Genomic DNA, 20411 nt, shown 5'->3' with positions numbered 1-20411 from the left:
TGCAGCAAATATACCTTGAATAATATTTGCAGATTAGATCTAATTTTTTTCTTAGATGATTGTTTAGTAAGTCTCATGTCGTCTATAGGATTTTTTTATTATTATTGGGTAAGATACATTAATAACATATACACTGGGCCAAAAAAGTCTGTGAACACTAACCTAAATTTTATTACTTTTATCATTATCTTAGTAGAAACTTCTTTTATTTTCAAATGAAATATACTATTCGATAGAGGGAAACCTGGGCTTTTCATTTTATATTCAATCTTTTATTTTTGTTCAACAGGAATATCACAATTAAATGTTTAACAAAACAACACTTCAAACGAATGCAAAAAAAGTCTGTGAACACTTTGCAAACATAAATCATTCTTACACATTGTACGTGTATTATAAATTTTAAAAACTTGTCGGACCTCCTTTGTTCCTAATCACTTCCAACAAGCGAGCTTTCATCGATCCTACTAATTTTGTGGTCGTCAATGTTGGAATTTTATCCCATTCTTCTAAAATAGCGTTTTTTAATTGTTCACGGTTTCTTATTTCTCTTTTATTTATTTGGCGGCTGATTTCATCCCACAAATGTTCAATTGGGTTAAGGTATGGCGATTGTGGAGGGGTGTTTAGGCGCTGGGGTGTATTATATGAAAACCATTCCCGAGTTTTTAGTCCGGTATGTTTCGGGTCATTGTCTTGTTGGAAGACAAACGTTCCTTCCAACCCTAATTTTTTTGAACTTTCTCTTAAATTGCGTCTTAATATATCTACATACACATATTGGTCCATCTTACCATTAATTAGATCTAACTTGCCCACTCCTTTAGCACTCATGCACCCCCACACCAGAATGTTGTCTCCCCCATGCTTAAAAGTTGGCTTTATATTTTTCATTTTCATAGCTTCATTCTTTTTTCACCACACTTTTTGTCGTCCATCAGACCCACAAACATTGAATTTCGACTCATCTGAAAAGATTACGGTTTCCCAGAAACTAGAAGGCTTAGAAACATATTCTTTCGCGAAATCCAATCGGCGCTTACGATTTATTTTATTGATAAAAGGTTTTTTCCTTGGGACTCGACCGCAATAATCGTATTCATGTAATTTATTTCTAATTGGCTGAGGTGTTACGCTTACACCATAACCACTTGATAATTCTTGACTGATTTTTTGAGCGCTTTTCCTGGGTTCTTCTCGAACAGACTTCAGAATTTGCCGTTTATGAAAGGAATTAAGTTTTGGTTGCCGTCCACTGCGTGGCCTACTAATCACATTTCTGTACTTCTCGTACTTTTTAATTATATTATGCACCGTTGAAGGGTTTTTTTTGAACTATCTTCCCTATTTCTCGAATACTTTTTCTTTCATTTCGCAACCTCACAATAAGTTCACGAATTGGTCTGGGAACTTCCATATTAGTGGTTAAATATATACTAATTAGATTATTTATTCAAAAAACTGACTGTTGTGGTTTCTACAATACAATAGAGAACTTTGAAACTTTATTCAATCGTTTTTCTGTTAGTTATCTTAATGTTTTTACACATTTATACAGCTGTTCACAGACTTTTTTTGCATTCGTTTGGGGTGTTGTTTTGTTAAACATTTAATTGTGATATTCCTGTTGAACAAAAATAAAAGATTGAATATAAAATGAAAAGCCCAGGTTTCCCTCTATCGAATAGTATATTTCATTTGGAAATAAAAAAGTTTCTACTAAGATAATGATAAAAGTAATAAAATTTAGGTTAGTGTTCACAGACTTTTTTGGCCCAGTGTATGTATATGGAAAGGAATAGCTCCAGTGAATTAATATTTTTTTTAAACCAATGTTCATTACTAAACATTACTCAAATGCTATTAATCCAGAATTTCTGATTGTAAATTTCCGTTAATATTTCATACAGCAGTATGAAAGTTAAAACTTACCACTTTAATCTCTAGAAAAAAGTTAATTAATGTAGAATCAGCTCAAAATACCTAAAAAAAAAACCTAGTATTAATATTGGGTTGGTTTCAAGGAACTACATTCAGTAGAAATCTGACGTTCTTCAATAATAATTTTCAAAATTACAATTACAAATTTTTCTTGAAACTAAATTTTTTCACCGTTTGATTTTCTTCAAGATATTTCTTTTTCCTACGGTAGTCGGTATTTTTATTATCATCTTCCGTTCTAGGCAGTGGCTCGACTTAAGTTTTTTTAATGGACAATTATTTTCTCGATGCCTGTCCGGATCTATAACTTTTGTATGAAACATTTTGCGGGGAAAATTATTTGGACACTTCTGGAAGAAGAGGGAGGTCAAATTTTCTTTAAAAGTGCCGTTATTTTGTATTAATTTTACTGTCTCACTGCTTATATAATGTTAATAAAAATCAACTGTGGAACTAAATATCTATTAGTGTTTTGAGATTTTCTAAAAAAAACGACTCCTTCAATTTTATTGAATCATTGTTTTATAGTAATTACAAGAATTTTTAAAGAACAACGTTTGTTTGAAATATTTGTCCTTGAAAATTCGATTTGGGGCACCTCTGAGAAAGAAAATGGGTGAATTTTCTCTAAATGACTCCTAGAACCATCTATAAACTTGTTATTTACACAAATAATATGTATTTATTATTTTTCTAGAAAAGGAAAGTTTTAAAGGAGTGTTAATAAAGTGGGTTAGACTTTCCTGTAAGTTTACATTTCAGTGTGTTGTACCGTTTTACAAAGTTATAATTTTGATAATAATTTAATCGGTCTCAAATGTTCAAAATATGAAGAAAATTCCTAAGTTGGAATCTTGAGAAAGTAGTAAGACTAAGTCGTGTGAGTATGCGAACTATATTATTGTTCACAGTTGGATGAATTGGCGCACCATTAATAACTTTATCAAAGATTCTTTTTATTCTCTCGTATCCAAAGTTCTTGATATTTACTATTTTATGAATTTAAAATTGTAGATTGTAAAATGTAAAAAATTTTTTCATTGAAATTTATTATAAGAGGATTTCAGGCGAAGTACTTTGTATCTTTGTTTAAATTGACATTTCTCTGTATAGTCAATTTTATCTTTATATTACGTGAGGATTCAATGCGTTGGTAAAATTCAAAAAAAAATTTAAGGCAGAATCTATTGGAGAAAATTATGTTTATTGTTAATTATTGTTCATTTCAAAAGGCTATAGGATCACTTATGATCAGGTCTTTTAAAAAATGTGCTGATTGGTTGACCCAAAAACCCTTAATGTTTTGAGAGATACATATATACAGATTTTCTTTCATATTTGTCGAAAAAATCAACACTTTTATTTTAACACCACTTATATTTATTTTCTCACTTCCTTAATTATACAAGGAAGTATTTCCAAGGCCTGTGAGATTTTTTTTTGCGGCATGTTTTGCAGATAACATAGCCAAAAAAAAAAGTAACAGTTTTACTAACATCTTATTTACTTTCTAAGCGCTTTTGAATTTTTATCTATCTTTAGAGATTTGTTGTGCAACAATGGACCCTTTGGTTCGCGAAGGCGGTGGCATTCTCGACAACCCTTTTAGGATCTAGAGATTTGTTCGTCTGACTTATGGAGAAAATTTGACTTTCTTTAATCAATATATTATTATTTAAAAGAAGTTTTTTTCTTCATTTTCTACGGTTTTTTTTTTTTGGCAAAAGTTTCCGGCGGTTTATCTCTTCGTTGGTCTCTTTCCTAATAGTTTTTTAAGTTTGAGACAATTTTCTTGTGAAGACTACCGCTGGACCTGATTGGTAATTTCCGCTTATAAAGTTCATTTGAAGATACAACTTTTAGCAAAAATATGTAAAAAATATTTTTAGGTTGAAAAGAAAATTAGAGAAATTAGTAAAAGTAAGTTTTGTGAAAGTTCATTTTGCACTTCATTTTCTTCTAGATTTACTCAAAACAACTGAACTGTGACTTCTTATCATTAAATTTATCATAATTCCTGTTAAATAAAATTCATTATCGATGATATTCTTTTGTGTCCTTCAAGTTTATTTACTCAATTATATCTCAAAAATGTTAAAAATGGCTGTAACTTTTAGTCTGTGATCTTTGTAATTTTTATCTTTTTACTTTTTGTTTACTAACTAGATCTGAAGGGGAAGTAAATCATGCCAGATTTTCGAAATTGAGCTTTCTTGAAATTGTTGTACCGACAAGAGAAGGGCGCGCTAAATACCCTTCCATTATTTTTTTTTTTTTTTTTTTTTTTGCGCATCAACAGCTGAGGTCATTAGCGCCCGGAGCTTTTTCCAGTGCACTGCCGGCCTCCGGACAGTGTTCTCTCGTTACAGACAACACTGTCCATCACCGGACAGTGAGCTGTAAGAAGCTCCTAGGAAGAAAACCTTCCATTATTGTTCGCATTTTTACTGACCATTTTATGTCAAAATTAAGTTGTCATGTATTCGGCTGATCGTCTGATTGGGCCGCTGGGGCCTGAAAAAAAAAACTTTTGAAATAGAGAAATGACTTAGATGAAACAGGTACTGCTCGCTCATCCCTGAACCTACTTGAATGAATCTTTTAGGGGTGTTTTTAAATGGAAAAATAAGAGACACATATATAGGTGTATTTCGAAATTCGCCCCTGAAGGTAAAAAATAAAATATGAAATGTAAAATAAAATATGGCCCCTGAAAGTGAAATATATGTTAAGGAATTGCACCAGTAATGTGTACATTAATTTACATTTCAAATATTCATACCAATAAAAACCAGGTAAAACCAGTTACTAATTTACGCATTTGTTAAATGATTATGGTCACATATTCTTCAATATTTTTTTTAATATTTTCCATTAATTTACATTATCTCTCAGTATAAATGAAATAATTATAATTCCGCGTTTTCTGCTTAAATTTGAGGCTTTCCCATATAGAACACAACTACAACTTTAAAATTCTAAACCCGTGAGCTATTAAAAGTTTTACTATTCATTATTTTTTGAATAACGTATACACAGTCAGCAAGTGGGGTCCATTAACCTGGCGGCACTTTGGTTGAATTTTGAGACAAAACTTTTGCACCGAGCTCGAAACACATTGCACTCTTATGCACCACCAAAAAAAAATCTAAATTCGCCAAGGAAAAGCCACAATAAGCAATTAAAGTTTTTTTCCCGCCAAAAAAAATTTGGCCGGATTTGATTGAAACTTACTTCATTATGTTAAGTACACTTTGCACTCCATTGCACCACTTAAAAAAATTCATTAACTTTAATAATTACGGAGATATGGCCATTCAAAAGATCAAAGGAATTTGCCGCAAACACTGAATTTCGAACCGCGACTTAGTATACAGGTAGAGGAGAGCTAGCACCAGCTAGAACCACAAAAAAAATCTAATAAAATATGCACACATTCAGAAATATAAGGAATTAAAGTGCTAAAAAAAGCATTAACTTGGCGGCACTTTGGTGGAATTTTGGGTAAAAAATTATTGCACCCTGCTCAGAACACTTTGCACTCCTATGCACCACCAATAAAAAAGCTAGCACCACCAAGGAAAAGCCTCAATTTTCCATTTAAAGTTCCGCGCGAAATTTAAATTCAAAAAAAATGAGTCTTATTTGCGGGAAAATTGGAGCGCTTTTTTCCAAAATAGCAAGTACTAGTATTAGAACAACTAGCCCCACACAGGAAATGCCAAAAATTAGCATATTTTCAAAGTAATTTACAAATTATTCGACCGATTTTCCCGCCAACTTACCTTTAACCGGAAGTGCTCTAAATTGAATTGAAACTCATCCTATTTTGTTCATGGTAGCTAGCACCAATATGCACCACAAAAAGAAATTTTGAATTTACACTAAAAGCTGATATATTGATAATAAAAGATGCACTGACAGACGTGACCATTAACTTTGCGGCACTTTGGTGGAATTTTGAGAAAAAAATTATTGCACCCAGCTCGAAACACTTTGCAATGCCAATAATAAGCCAGCAACACAACGGAAACTGTAAAAATTCACCAATTGTACGCCAAATATAACTTTAACCGGAAGTGCCCTAAATTGAATTGAAACTCATTCCATTTTGTTCGTGATAGCTAGCACCAATGTGCACCACAAAAAGAAATTTTGAATTTACACTAAAAGCTGAGATATTGATAATAAAAGATGCACTGACAGACGTGACCATTAACTTGGCGGCACTTTGGAGGAATTTTGGGTAAAAAATTATTGCACCCTGCTCAGAACACTTTGCACTCCTATGCACCACCAATAAAAAAGCTAGCACCACCAAGGAAAAGCCTCAATTTTCCATTTAAAGTTACGCGCGAAATTTAAATTAAAAAAAAAATGAGTTTAATTTGTGGGAAAATTGGAGCGCTTTTTTTCAAAATAGCAAGTACTAGTATTAGAACAACTAGCCCCACACAGGAAATGCCAAAAATTAGCATATTTTCAAAGTAATTTACAAATTATTCAACCGATTTTCCCGCCAACTTACCTTTAACCGGAAGTGCTCTAAATTGAATTGAAACTCATCCTATTTTGTTCATGGTAGCTAGCACCAATATGCACCACAAAAAGAAATTTTGAATTTACACTAAAAGCTGATATATTGATAATAAAAGATGCACTGACAGACGTGACCATTAACTTTGCGGCACTTTGGTGGAATTTTGAGAAAAAAATTATTGCACCCAGCTCGGAACACTTTGCAATGCCAATAATAAGCCAGCAACACAACGGAAACTGTAAAAATTCACCAATTGTACGCCAAATATAACTTTAACCGGAAGTGCCCTAAATTGAATTGAAACTCATTCCATTTTGTTCGTGATAGCTAGCACCAATGTGCACCACAAAAAGAAATTTTGAATTTACACTAAAAGCTGAGATATTGATAATAAAAGATGCACTGACAGACGTGACCATTAACTTGGCGGCACTTTGGAGGAATTTTGGGTAAAAAATTATTGCACCCTGCTCAGAACACTTTGCACTCCTATGCACCACCAATAAAAAAGCTAGCACCACCAAGGAAAAGCCTCAATTTTCCATTTAAAGTTCCGCGCGAAATTTAAATTCAAAAAAAATGAGTCTTATTTGCGGGAAAATTGGAGCGCTTTTTTCCAAAATAGCAAGTACTAGTATTAGAACAACTAGCCCCACACAGGAAATGCCAAAAATTAGCATATTTTCAAAGTAATTTACAAATTATTCGACCGATTTTCCCGCCAACTTACCTTTAACCGGAAGTGCTCTAAATTGAATTGAAACTCATCCTATTTTGTTCATGGTAGCTAGCACCAATATGCACCACAAAAAGAAATTTTGAATTTACACTAAAAGCTGAGATATTGATAATAAAAGATGCACTGACAGACGTGACCATTAACTTTGCGGCACTTTGGTGGAATTTTGAGAAAAAAATTATTGCACCCAGCTCGGAACACTTTGCAATGCCAATAATAAGCCAGCAACACAACGGAAACTGTAAAAATTCACCAATTGTACGCCAAATATAACTTTAACCGGAAGTGCCCTAAATTGAATTGAAACTCATTCCATTTTGTTCGTGATAGCTAGCACCAATGTGCACCACAAAAAGAAATTTTGAATTTACACTAAAAGCTGAGATATTGATAATAAAAGATGCACTGACAGACGTGACCATTAACTTGGCGGCACTTTGGAGGAATTTTGGGTAAAAAATTATTGCACCCTGCTCAGAACACTTTGCACTCCTATGCACCACCAATAAAAAAGCTAGCACCACCAAGGAAAAGCCTCAATTTTCCATTTAAAGTTACGCGCGAAATTTAAATTAAAAAAAAAATGAGTTTAATTTGTGGGAAAATTGGAGCGCTTTTTTTCAAAATAGCAAGTACTAGTATTAGAACAACTAGCCCCACACAGGAAATGCCAAAAATTAGCATATTTTCAAAGTAATTTACAAATTATTCAACCGATTTTCCCGCCAACTTACCATTAACTTGGCGGCACTTTGGTGGAATTTTGAGAAAAAAAATTATTGCACCCAGCTCGGAACACTTTGCACTCCTATGCACCTCCAATAAAAAAGCTAGCACCACCAAGGAAAAGCCTCAATTTTCCATTTAAAGCTACGCGCGAAATTTAAATTTAAAAAAAAATGAGTTTTATTTGTGGGAAAATTGGAGCGCTTTTTTCCAAAATAGCAAGTACTAGTATTAGAACCACTAGCCCCACACAGGAAATGCCAAAATTAGCATATTTTCAAAGTAATTTACAAATTACTCAACCGATTTTCCCGCCAACTTACCATTAACATGGCGGCACTTTGGTGGAATTTTGAGAAAAAAAATTATTTCACCCAGCTCGGAACACTTTGCACTCCTATGCACCACCAATAAAAAAGCTAGCACCACCAAGGAAAAGCCTCAATTTTCCATTTAAAGTTACGCGCGAAATTTAAATTTAAAAGAAAATGAGTTTTATTTGTGGGAAAATTGGAGCGCTTTTTTCCAAAATAGCAAGTACTAGTATTAGAACCTCTAGCCCCACACAGGAAATGCCAAAAATTAGCATATTTTCAAAGTAATTTACAAATTATTCAACCGATTTTCCCGCCAACTTACCATTAACTTGGCGACACTTTGGTGGAATTTTGAGAAAAAAAATTATTGCACCCAGCTCGGAACACTTTGCACTCCTATGCACCACCAATAAAAAAGCTAGCACCACCAAGGAAAAGCCTCAATTTTCCATTTAAAGTTACGCGCGAAATTCCACCAAAGTGCCGCCAAGTTAATGGTAAGTTGGCGGGAAAATCGGTTGAATAATTTGTAAATTACTTTGAAAATATGCTAATTTTTGGCATTTCCTGTGTGGGGCTAGTGGTTCTAATACTAGTACTTGCTAATTTGGAAAAAAGCGCTCCAATTTTTCCACAAATAAAACTCATTTTTTTTTTAATTTAAATTTCGCGCGTAACTTTAAATGGAAAATTGAGGCTTTTCCTTGGTGGTGCTAGCTTTTTTATTGGTGGTGCATAGGAGTGCAAAGTGTTCCGAGCTGGGTGCAATAATTTTTTTTCTCAAAATTCCACCAAAGTGTCGCCAAGTTAATCGTAAGTTGGCGGGAAAATCGGTTGAATAATTTGTAAATTACTTTGAAAATATGCTAATTTTTGGCATTTCCTGTGTGGGGCTAGTGGTTCTAATACTAGTACTTGCTATTTTGGAAAAAAGCGCTCCAATTTTCCCACAAATAAAACTCATTTTTTTTTAAATTTAAATTTCGCGCGTAACTTTAAATGGAAAATTGAGGCTTTTCCTTGGTGGTGCTAGCTTTTTTATTGGTGGTGCATAGGAGTGCAAAGTGTTCTGAGCTGGGTGCAATAATTTTTTACCCAAAATTCCACCAAAGTGCCGCCAAGTTAATGGTCACTTCTGTCAGTGCATCTTTTATTATCAATATATCAGCTTTTAGTGTAAATTCAAAATTTCTTTTTGTGGTGCATATTGGTGCTAGCTACCATGAACAAAATAGGATGAGTTTCAATTCAATTTAGGGCACTTCCGGTTAAAGTTATATTTGGCGTACAATTGGTGAATTTTTACCATTTCCGTTGTGTTGCTGGCTTATTATTGGCATTGCAAAGTGTTCCGAGCTGGGTGCAATAATTTTTTTCTCAAAATTCCACCAAAGTGCTGCAAAGTTAATGGTCACGTCTGTCAGTGCATCTTTTATTATCAATATATCAGCTTTTAGTGTAAATTCAAAATTTCTTTTTGTGGTGCATATTGGTGCTAGCTACCATGAACAAAATAGGATGAGTTTCAATTCAATTTAGAGCACTTCCGGTTAAAGGTAAGTTGGCGGGAAAATCGGTTGAATAATTTGTAAATTACTTTGAAAATATGCTAATTTTTGGCATTTCCTGTGTGGGGCTAGTTGTTCTAATACTAGTACTTGCTATTTTGGAAAAAAGCGCTCCAATTTTCCCACAAATTAAACTCATTTTTTTTTGAATTTAAATTTCGCGCGTAACTTTAAATGGAAAATTGAGGCTTTTCCTTGGTGGTGCTAGCTTTTTTATTGGTGGTGCATAGGAGTGCAAAGTGTTCTGAGCAGGGTGCAATAATTTTTTACCCAAAATTCCTCCAAAGTGCCGCCAAGTTAATGGTCACGTCTGTCAGTGCATCTTTTATTATCAATATCTCAGCTTTTAGTGTAAATTCAAAATTTCTTTTTGTGGTGCACATTGGTGCTAGCTATCACGAACAAAATGGAATGAGTTTCAATTCAATTTAGGGCACTTCCGGTTAAAGTTATATTTGGCGTACAATTGGTGAATTTTTACAGTTTCCGTTGTGTTGCTGGCTTATTATTGGCATTGCAAAGTGTTCCGAGCTGGGTGCAATAATTTTTTTCTCAAAATTCCACCAAAGTGCCGCAAAGTTAATGGTCACGTCTGTCAGTGCATCTTTTATTATCAATATATCAGCTTTTAGTGTAAATTCAAAATTTCTTTTTGTGGTGCATATTGGTGCTAGCTACCATGAACAAAATAGGATGAGTTTCAATTCAATTTAGAGCACTTCCGGTTAAAGGTAAGTTGGCGGGAAAATCGGTCGAATAATTTGTAAATTACTTTGAAAATATGCTAATTTTTGGCATTTCCTGTGTGGGGCTAGTTGTTCTAATACTAGTACTTGCTATTTTGGAAAAAAGCGCTCCAATTTTCCCGCAAATAAGACTCATTTTTTTTGAATTTAAATTTCGCGCGGAACATTAAATGGAAAATTGAGGCTTTTCCTTGGTGGTGCTAGCTTTTTTATTGGTGGTGCATAGGAGTGCAAAGTGTTCTGAGCAGGGTGCAATAATTTTTTTCTCAAAATTCCACCAAAGTGCCGCCAAGTTAATGGTAAGTTGGCGGGAAAATCGGTTGAGTAATTTGTAAATTACTTTGAAAATATGCTAATTTTTGGTATTTCCTGTGTGGGGCTAGTGGTTCTAATACTAGTACTTGCTATTTTGGAAAAAGGCGCTCCAATTTTCCCGCAAATAAAACTCCATTTTTTTTGAATTTAAATTTCGCGCGTAACTTTAAATGGAAAATTGAGGCTTTTCCTTGGTGGTGCTAGCTTTTTTATTGATGGTGCATAGGAGTGCAAAGTGTTCTGAGCAGGGTGCAATAATTTTTTACCCAAAATTCCACCAAAGTGCCGCCAAGTTAATGGTCACGTCTGTCAGTGCATCTTTTATTATCAATATCTCAGCTTTTAGTGTAAATTCAAAATTTCTTTTTGTGGTGCACATTGGTGCTAGCTACCACGAACAAAATGGAATGAGTTTCAATTCAATTTAGGGCACTTCCGGTTAAAGTTATATTTGGCGTACAATTGGTGAATTTTTACCATTTCCGTAGCGTTGCTGGCTTATTATTGGCATTGCAAAGTGTTCCGAGCTGGGTGCAATAATTTTTTTCTCAAAACTCCACCAAAGTGCTGCAAAGTTAATGGTCACGTCTGTCAGTGCATCTTTTATTATCAATATCTCAGCTTTTAGTGTAAATTCAAAATTTCTTTTTGTGGTGCACATTGGTGCTAGCTATCACGAACAAAATGGAATGAGTTTCAATTCAATTTAGGGCACTTCCGGTTAAAGTTATATTTGGCGTACAATTGGTGAATTTTTACAGTTTCCGTTGTGTTGCTGGCTTATTATTGGCATTGCAAAGTGTTCCGAGCTGGGTGCAATAATTTTTTTCTCAAAATTCCACCAAAGTGCCGCAAAGTTAATGGTCACGTCTGTCAGTGCATCTTTTATTATCAATATATCAGCTTTTAGTGTAAATTCAAAATTTCTTTTTGTGGTGCATATTGGTGCTAGCTACCATGAACAAAATAGGATGAGTTTCAATTCAATTTAGAGCACTTCCGGTTAAAGGTAAGTTGGCGGGAAAATCGGTTGAATAATTTGTAAATTACTTTGAAAATATGCTAATTTTTGGCATTTCCTGTGTGGGGCTAGTTGTTCTAATACTAGTACTTGCTATTTTGAAAAAAAGCGCTCCAATTTTCCCACAAATTAAACTCATTTTTTTTTTAATTTAAATTTCGCGCGTAACTTTAAATGGAAAATTGAGGCTTTTCCTTGGTGGTGCTAGCTTTTTTATTGGTGGTGCATAGGAGTGCAAAGTGTTCTGAGCAGGGTGCAATAATTTTTTACCCAAAATTCCTCCAAAGTGCCGCCAAGTTAATGGTCACGTCTGTCAGTGCATCTTTTATTATCAATATCTCAGCTTTTAGTGTAAATTCAAAATTTCTTTTTGTGGTGCACATTGGTGCTAGCTATCACGAACAAAATGGAATGAGTTTCAATTCAATTTAGGGCACTTCCGGTTAAAGTTATATTTGGCGTACAATTGGTGAATTTTTACAGTTTCCGTTGTGTTGCTGGCTTATTATTGGCATTGCAAAGTGTTTCGAGCTGGGTGCAATAATTTTTTTCTCAAAATTCCACCAAAGTGCCGCAAAGTTAATGGTCACATCTGTCAGTGCATCTTTTATTATCAATATATCAGCTTTTAGTGTAAATTCAAAATTTCTTTTTGTGGTGCATATTGGTGCTAGCTACCATGAACAAAATAGGATGAGTTTCAATTCAATTTAGAGCACTTCCGGTTAAAGGTAAGTTGGCGGGAAAATCGGTCGAATAATTTGTAAATTACTTTGAAAATATGCTAATTTTTGGCATTTCCTGTGTGGGGCTAGTTGTTCTAATACTAGTACTTGCTATTTTGGAAAAAAGCGCTCCAATTTTCCCGCAAATAAGACTCATTTTTTTTGAATTTAAATTTCGCGCGGAACTTTAAATGGAAAATTGAGGCTTTTCCTTGGTGGTGCTAGCTTTTTTATTGGTGGTGCATAGGAGTGCAAAGTGTTCTGAGCAGGGTGCAATAATTTTTTACCCAAAATTCCACCAAAGTGCCGCCAAGTTAATGCTTTTTTTAGCACTTTAATTCCTTATATTTCTGAATGTGTGCATATTTTATTAGATTTTTTTTGTGGTTCTAGCTGGTGCTAGCTCTCCTCTACCTGTATACTAAGTCGCGGTTCGAAATTCAGTGTTTGCGGCAAATTCCTTTGATCTTTTGAATGGCCATATCTCCGTAATTATTAAAGTTAATGAATTTTTTTAAGTGGTGCAATGGAGTGCAAAGTGTACTTAACATAATGAAGTAAGTTTCAATCAAATCCGGCCAAATTTTTTTTGGCGGGAAAAAAACTTTAATTGCTTATTGTGGCTTTTCCTTGGCGAATTTAGATTTTTTTTTGGTGGTGCATAAGAGTGCAATGTGTTTCGAGCTCGGTGCAAAAGTTTTGTCTCAAAATTCAACCAAAGTGCCGCCAGGTTAATGGACCCCAGCAAGTGTTATGCTGTGAAATAAGTGAAATCGAAATGTCTACAACCAACTGATTAATCTAACCATCTACGAAAACAGCCAATGAATTTGCGGGTTTCAACGGATAACGTCAAAGATATCCGATTACTTTTATTAAACTGATTGAAATGCTATCAATGTAATGCAGTCTACTCTTCACGCCTTCACTATCGTAAACAAATCAGAACTGGAATGGAATGGTGCTTATCGTATATTGAACTTCTTCTTGTGTTGTGCCACGCAAACTGCCCCACTGATTATTAAAAAAAAAGAAGGATATTGTAAACATCAAAGTAAAAAATGAGGTTGCAAATACATAGTTAATAGTGATAGTGTTAATAGTAGTACGACTAATTAAGAATGAAAATAAAAACATTTTTGGTGCAATATATAGTCTCTTTAGAGGAGAAAACTGTTTAAAATAAACTGTCTGAAAACGTTGACAATTTTTTCGTTAGGCCCTCTTAGACGAAAGGCCGATCACGTGTCGACTTACTTTCACTGACTGTTCTCTACCCTTGAGTGAGATTTGCTGAATAGGGAAAAAAGGCGTGGTCTCTGTCTCTCGCTTCATTTTTTGTACATATAAAAGTATTTTAGAATGGTTGCTTAATTATTTTTCCACTCAAAAGCACCAAGGGAAAGTGGAAGAGGTCTCGTCAGACCTTCGCTATCGGGCCGTGTGGTTACCCTCGCCCAATGTCACTTACTCCGCGGCCTCCCACATCGGTCCTAAATTAGGTAGCAAGTATCCCACACTAGAAAACAATCTATTCTGAATACTAATTACTGCTACCGCTTCGTGGCACTAAGGTCATAGAAGTAAAGGGACACACTCGAGCATGGAAAGAGTAGCCATTACTCGCCAAACGAACGTCAGAAAAGTGGTTTACACTTCGGCCAGAAACCCGGGATAGTGAACCCGGGAAGAAGCGAAAAAACTAAGAAACATATACAAAACCTAATTAAGCTTTTAATACCGAAAACGAAATCACTAATCCAAGCTGAGAATTTAATGGAAAAATTACTCATACTGATAAAGATTAATTACTCAAAGTAAGGTTTTCAAGTTAAGTATCATTCATAGTGTTAAATCCTGATTAGTGAAGAGCAATTGATAGACATCTTTCACGGTCCTATTGTAAAAGAATGCCAGCTTGCAGAGTCCTACCAAAATAATGACAACATTTAAGAAGCTTTAACATAATATATTAGCCGATCGAGTCACTTTTAACCCTTTTAAGATTTTAAAAACTGTTCCCAATTTTCAGAAATTAATTTATGCAAGATTCGAAGAAGTTTTTCTGAACATAGTCAGGATCAGTTTGAAGATTGGTCTGAAAAGAAACAGGATAAACTGTTATTGCTAGGATTATTGCTGGTAATGAATTAAGTGAGAATAAGCTGGCTTGAAATGTAACGCCTACTATGTTGAACGAAGGAAGAAGCGATAGCGACTGATTGATTAGGAATTTAGTAAAAGGTAGAAATTTAGTTTGTTGCAGCAACTGCCCGCTTGAGCTGCTGAGCTTGTTTGTCTTTTTGAGGAAGTTGAGAATCTTCGCCAAAAGAATCCATTCTTTATAGTATGGAGGAAAATATATTAGGCCCTAGCCTTCTTTTTTTCCTACTTTTTAACCTGTGGTAGCAGTTTTATAACTAAAGAAAATCAATAATTTTTGCCAGTCATTGAATTTAATATATTTTAAATAGGACAAATATTACAAGCTATATTTTATGTACACCACTGTCAATGCCTGATGCAAAAACAATCCTGATCTAAAACGAATTGTATTTGTGCATTATTCCAATCCAGTGAGCACCCAGATTTTTTTCCAGAGGGTTGGCTGGTTCTCTAAAAGCTTATTTAATAGCACGTAATTAAAAATAATAAATTTCCATTTTTTCTTTTTGTTTTAGTGGATAAAAATAAAGATGTTGTAATCTCCAGTTATACAAAGTCTTGCAAAAAACATGGCACTGAACCAATCAAGAGTGTCTTAGATCAATTAGAGGTACGCATCAAATTATTATTATTATTATTATTTTGCTCATGCAAATAAAGAACTGATTATTTGATAAGTTTAGCAAGTTTAAATTATAATTTATATGATATCAATTTGGATTTGGTTAGTTCTGATACCTGCATAAGTTACTCAGTGCCAAAGTAGTACTTTCTTTGTATTGGTGAGAAGAATTTAAAGTTTTTTTATTGAGCGTTAAAGCAACAAAATTACGTCATGTTTGGCATGATTTATAAAATTGAATAATCACAATTTTAGGAACTCCGTTTAGACGACGATGGGGAACGAGTTAGTTGCCTTAATTTAAAAGGAGAAGAACTTACTCGTGGATGCTGTGAAGCGCTAGAAGAAGTACTTAAGAGGATGCAGTTTGAACGAATTAATTTAGAAGATACTAGTCTTGATGATGAGGTAATGCTCAAAGTAAATTTGTTCCCATAAAGTTTCCCAATTCACTTTTTAGCGTTAGTATTTATTAATACATATTTTTTCCCGACTAAATAGGAATGTGACTGTATATTTTTCTTTTTATAAGTATTAAAAAACAAGATTTGCAGTTAATTGTTAAAGTTTAATACAAAGTTATTAATTATTTCAACCATTTTTTGGAAAAGTATTTCTGTTTTGTACCACAAAGATTCTTCAGTAGGGCAAACAATTGGCAATGGTTCGAAATCAGTGGTAATCCAAAGTAGCGAAATTTGAGCCATAAGCGGGTTGAAAATGAAATTAAAACTACAACCATTAATCTTTAAGGCAAATACGAAGTGACATTTCTGTTGCAGAAGATCTTTTTGTACTGATTAAAGACGGATATTTTTATGGGAAACAGTAAAGGAGCTATATTCTTCTGCTGAATAATGTTCAGATGTAATACCAACCATTGGGAACATGTTCGAAATGTTCCGTTCCTTCATATTTCCACCACACGCCGCAGAGCATTCGCAAAATGTTTCCTTCGGTCTTCTGGAAAGGCAGCTCGGCAGTAAAGGCAAAAGCCCTTTTTTTGGTGTTTGGGGTTTGTGAACATCTATTCACTTTTCAAGGCCAATGAGAATTCGCTTTAAAACAAAATCATTTAAAGAGAGTTTTGATATCAACCCTATGTGTTTTTTTTTCAACTTCTACTTGTTTTAGGTACCATCGGATGTAAGTTCGTTCTTATTGATGGTAAAGTGAGACACTTTTAAAAACAGCAGTAAGATTTTAATTTTGGTACGAGGATTGGCTTGTAAAGCTTCTTATAAAGCAGTTAGGTCAAAGACGCGGACGCCCGACCTTGACTTACTTTTAAAAAGTCATATGTCCCCCTTTATAGACATTATTAAAGCAAGGCTCGAAATACGGTCTGCGAAGTTGACTGCTTAACTTGACAAATCTGTCATTTCTTTAGACTGTTTTAAAATAATGCTCAATATCGCCTTAATTTCAATTTTTGTTAAACTTTTCATTCGTGTCAACCTGGACCAAATGTACCGAAAATTTGAAGTCAAACAACTAGCATTGAGGGACCAAAGTACAACATCAAGCTATGTCTTCTTCACGTAAACATAAGTAACATCTTCACTTAAATGAAAAGAAAAAAAAGGAGACAATTGTTACACCGAATGAATTAATATAACAAAAGCTTACAACGCTAGAGGAGTTAGTTACAACCGGGAATTCATAATTGTGTTTTAGAGGTCACCAATGTCTCGTTTAGGCTCCTAATTATCTCTTTTCTTCTAACTTTTGTTCTCATGACATTGATTTTGCCTTTTCTTTGTTCAAGTTCCTCCTCGTTTACCTTCAAGCAGGTTTTCGGACTGTTTCATTTTTCAGATTTTTAATGAGTAAGAATGCGACTGCACACTTAATGTTGTAGATTAAATATGATATCTCCATCTTAAAGTCAGCATTAACAACGTTAATTTATTTTTGTCAAATAAATAACTTTATACGCATGATTTTTCATTGTTAATTTTGATTGCGAGATTAGAGATTTTTCTATTAAGTGGGAAATGCCCTGAATTTTCAGAAATTAGTTTCTTACGTTTACGGTAGAAGATTTTTTTAACAATGACAGCTACTTCATTTTGTAGTCATCGAGTGGCTTTGGAAGTTCGCCCTCACAAATAGAGTATGACCGGATTTAGCACTAACACATGCTTCTACTGTTTAGTTTGATGTCTTTTGATTGCATATCAATGATGAAAATGGGAATTCTAAAAGCCGATCGATGACGTTATAGATTATTTTAGTGAAGTCTCTGATGATATTTAAGAAAAAAAAAATGTTTAGGCATCAGTCGCCTTATTCGATATGATCGAATATTACGAAGCAGCTACGCTTCTCAACATTTCAAATAACGATGGAATTGGACAAAGAGGTTGGCAGGCCTGTTCGAGAATGCTCAAACGTGTTAGTAAACTTACTATTTTATAAATAATTTCAAATTTCAAAACTTTAATTCAACTTAATAGGTATTCGATATTTCCATTATTATGTACAGGCAAAATGTCTGGAGCAGCTGGAATGTAAAAATACAGTTTTAAGTGAACAACTCATTCCTTTGTTGAGTCGAGCTTTGCGCCTGGGAACCCATCTTCAAGTTTTGAAGTTAGAGAATTGCTCCTTATCAGGTCGTCCAATAGTTGTGTTGGGTAAGTTCATTCATTTGGTATTCAAGAATTAAATTTTCGCACTAAACGATTTTCGTTTGCATCACATTTCTAAAATTATTCTAATTAGACAGAGCAGCTTTTTAGATGAGCAGTATTATACGAAGGATGATTAAATTGGGCCACACTAAGACAAACTTAATTTTTGAAATATTTGCATTAATCAGAGAATAAAAGAGGGTAACGGAAAGTTAGTGGGATGTAAATATTTTGATAAACTATCAAAGTTAGAAAACTATGTTTCTATCATTTTTATACGTTTCGACCCAAATATGTGCCCTCATCAGTGGTTCTGAAATGATAAGGAGAGTTTTATGTGAGAGATGTAAGATCCGTGGTCTTCAACATAGAATATCGCAGTTTTCTTCTATATATATGATTTTTTTCCGCTGACGAATGAATTTTGCGTTTTAAATGAGAGACTTTACTTTGAATGTTGTAAGAATTCATTTTTTGGGCAAAAAGAAAAGATTGGGTATTATTTTTCAATTTTTATTAATGCTTATTAGGAATAAAATACTCAGCGGAATTTGTTTTATTTATGTATTTTGCCATAATAATTAACTTCTCTCAATTTCAAAAAAATACGGAAAGGTATTTTTTCTTTTTCTTTTTTTAATTTAAGGAACGTCAACATCTGAGGTAATTAGCACCCGGAGCTTTTCCCAGTGCACTGTCGGCCTCCGAACAGTGTTTCCTCGTTACAGGCAACACTGCCATCACCGGAAATTGAAGCCGGAAGAAGCTTCTAGGAAGAGTAAATTCTAAACCAGGTGGATTCAAACCCGTGATCTCCGCGTTGGAATCCAATATACTCTAACCACTGTGCTAATGCTTTCCTTGTAAAAATATTAAACTTAAATTCCTCACCTCAGCGCTAGCAGAACTTTTCTATTCCGAATAAAGAAATAAGAATTCTAATATTTCGTTTTAACGCTAAATGTTAGTTATGTCAATTTGTTTTTAATATCGGAATTTTAATATGTACAAGTACCTGTCCTAGCTTTCATAATTTCCAATTTTTTTTTCTTTCTCTGTCTCTCTCTTTACCAATTTAATGTTACTGAATACTTTTCGTCTCTCATTCTTTTATAAGTGGAAACATTATTAATACGTTCCAGCACTTTAGAATATTTAAAATATTTAAATAAATCCTCATCTAAAAATGTTTAAACTTTTTTTTTACTATTTCGCTTCTTTAGAGAGAAACATATAACTAATTAATAACTTTATTTTCTAGTTGCAGCGTTAAAACTGAATACAACGTTAAAAGAACTTTACCTAGCTGATAATGAATTAGTTACGGCTGATGCAGTTCAACTGTATGGTCTATTAAAGTGCAATACAACTTTACAACTGCTTGATGTTAGGTATATGTCTTTTCGTTATTATTTTTTTTTTTTAATGTTAAAAATGATAAAAATTAGAAAAATATGTTTATTTTGTAACATGGAACCTCGATTTATGGGTTCTTAAGGTTTTTAATTAAACTTCTGACCAATTGTGTTTATGTTTCTAGTAACAACAATATTGGTGATTCAGGATTAGTTCATTTATGTGATGCCATTTATGAACAGAGCAAACCAGCCGGTCTTAGCATACTTGTGTTATGGAATAATCGATTGACAACACAATGTGCACCTAATATTGCCAGAGTACTTGTAAGTTTTGTTTACCACATGAATTAACCTCATTAACTTGTAGGAATCGTATGTTTTTCTTTATCTGGTTTTATGAAGAAATAAGTTTCAAATTATCTTATACTTATTCGTCTTTTAAGTGTAAGTGCACGCTGTATCCGAAACACATTTTCTCCGTTTTAATGACTTGATTAATCATCAATTCAAATAATTGGGGAAGTGGACTAGTGTCCCAGGCATTCCAATCGAACTATACAAACAAAATTATCAATGATTCCTCATATACACCCCCCCCCCCCAAATAATGAGGCCAGCAGAAGTTAATGTTTACAACTATTTGGGTTTAAGCGATTAGTTCATCATCAAACACTCATTCATACCTAAGTATATCATTTATACAGAACTCATTTGTTACGAAAGTTTCGTTATTTAGGGAGATTGTAATATTTATCTGGAAAAATTGTACTCTCTCCGCTGACCAAAATTCTATGTAACTTGTTAGAGATTAATCTCGTTGAGCTACTTTTGTTTTTTTATGTGGCAATCGAAATGACTTTGAAATTTAGTTATAACTTAATCTCTTTCGATTTTAGTTCAAAGATTATAGGTTAACGTCTGATTTTATTTCTCCTATTTCCTCCCTCCTTCTCTCTTACTCTCACACCACTTAGTCATTTCATTTTTATGT

At 33.8% G+C, this 20411-nt stretch overlaps 1 protein-coding gene across 1 annotated transcript in view; it reads left to right on the top strand.

The window, feature by feature from the left end:
* Positions 1–20411, top strand: part of LOC141446001 (uncharacterized) — a 39386-nt gene that overhangs the window by 1675 nt on the left and 17300 nt on the right. The window contains exons 2-7 of the mRNA XM_074112327.1: positions 15320–15414; positions 15682–15834; positions 17704–17823; positions 17915–18065; positions 19324–19453; positions 19603–19744. Coding sequence (XP_073968428.1) covers positions 15320–15414; positions 15682–15834; positions 17704–17823; positions 17915–18065; positions 19324–19453; positions 19603–19744 — 791 coding nt within the window. The remainder of the gene's footprint in view (positions 1–15319; positions 15415–15681; positions 15835–17703; positions 17824–17914; positions 18066–19323; positions 19454–19602; positions 19745–20411) is intronic.

This window comes from Rhodnius prolixus, unplaced genomic scaffold (genome assembly GCF_049639745.1).
Source record: "Rhodnius prolixus isolate KJV_2025 unplaced genomic scaffold, Rpr scaffold_1, whole genome shotgun sequence".
NCBI classification, from domain to species: Eukaryota; Metazoa; Arthropoda; class Insecta; order Hemiptera; family Reduviidae; genus Rhodnius; species Rhodnius prolixus.
The sequence above is the reverse complement of the archived record's forward strand: the minus strand, read 5'-3'. Positions and strand labels throughout refer to the sequence as shown.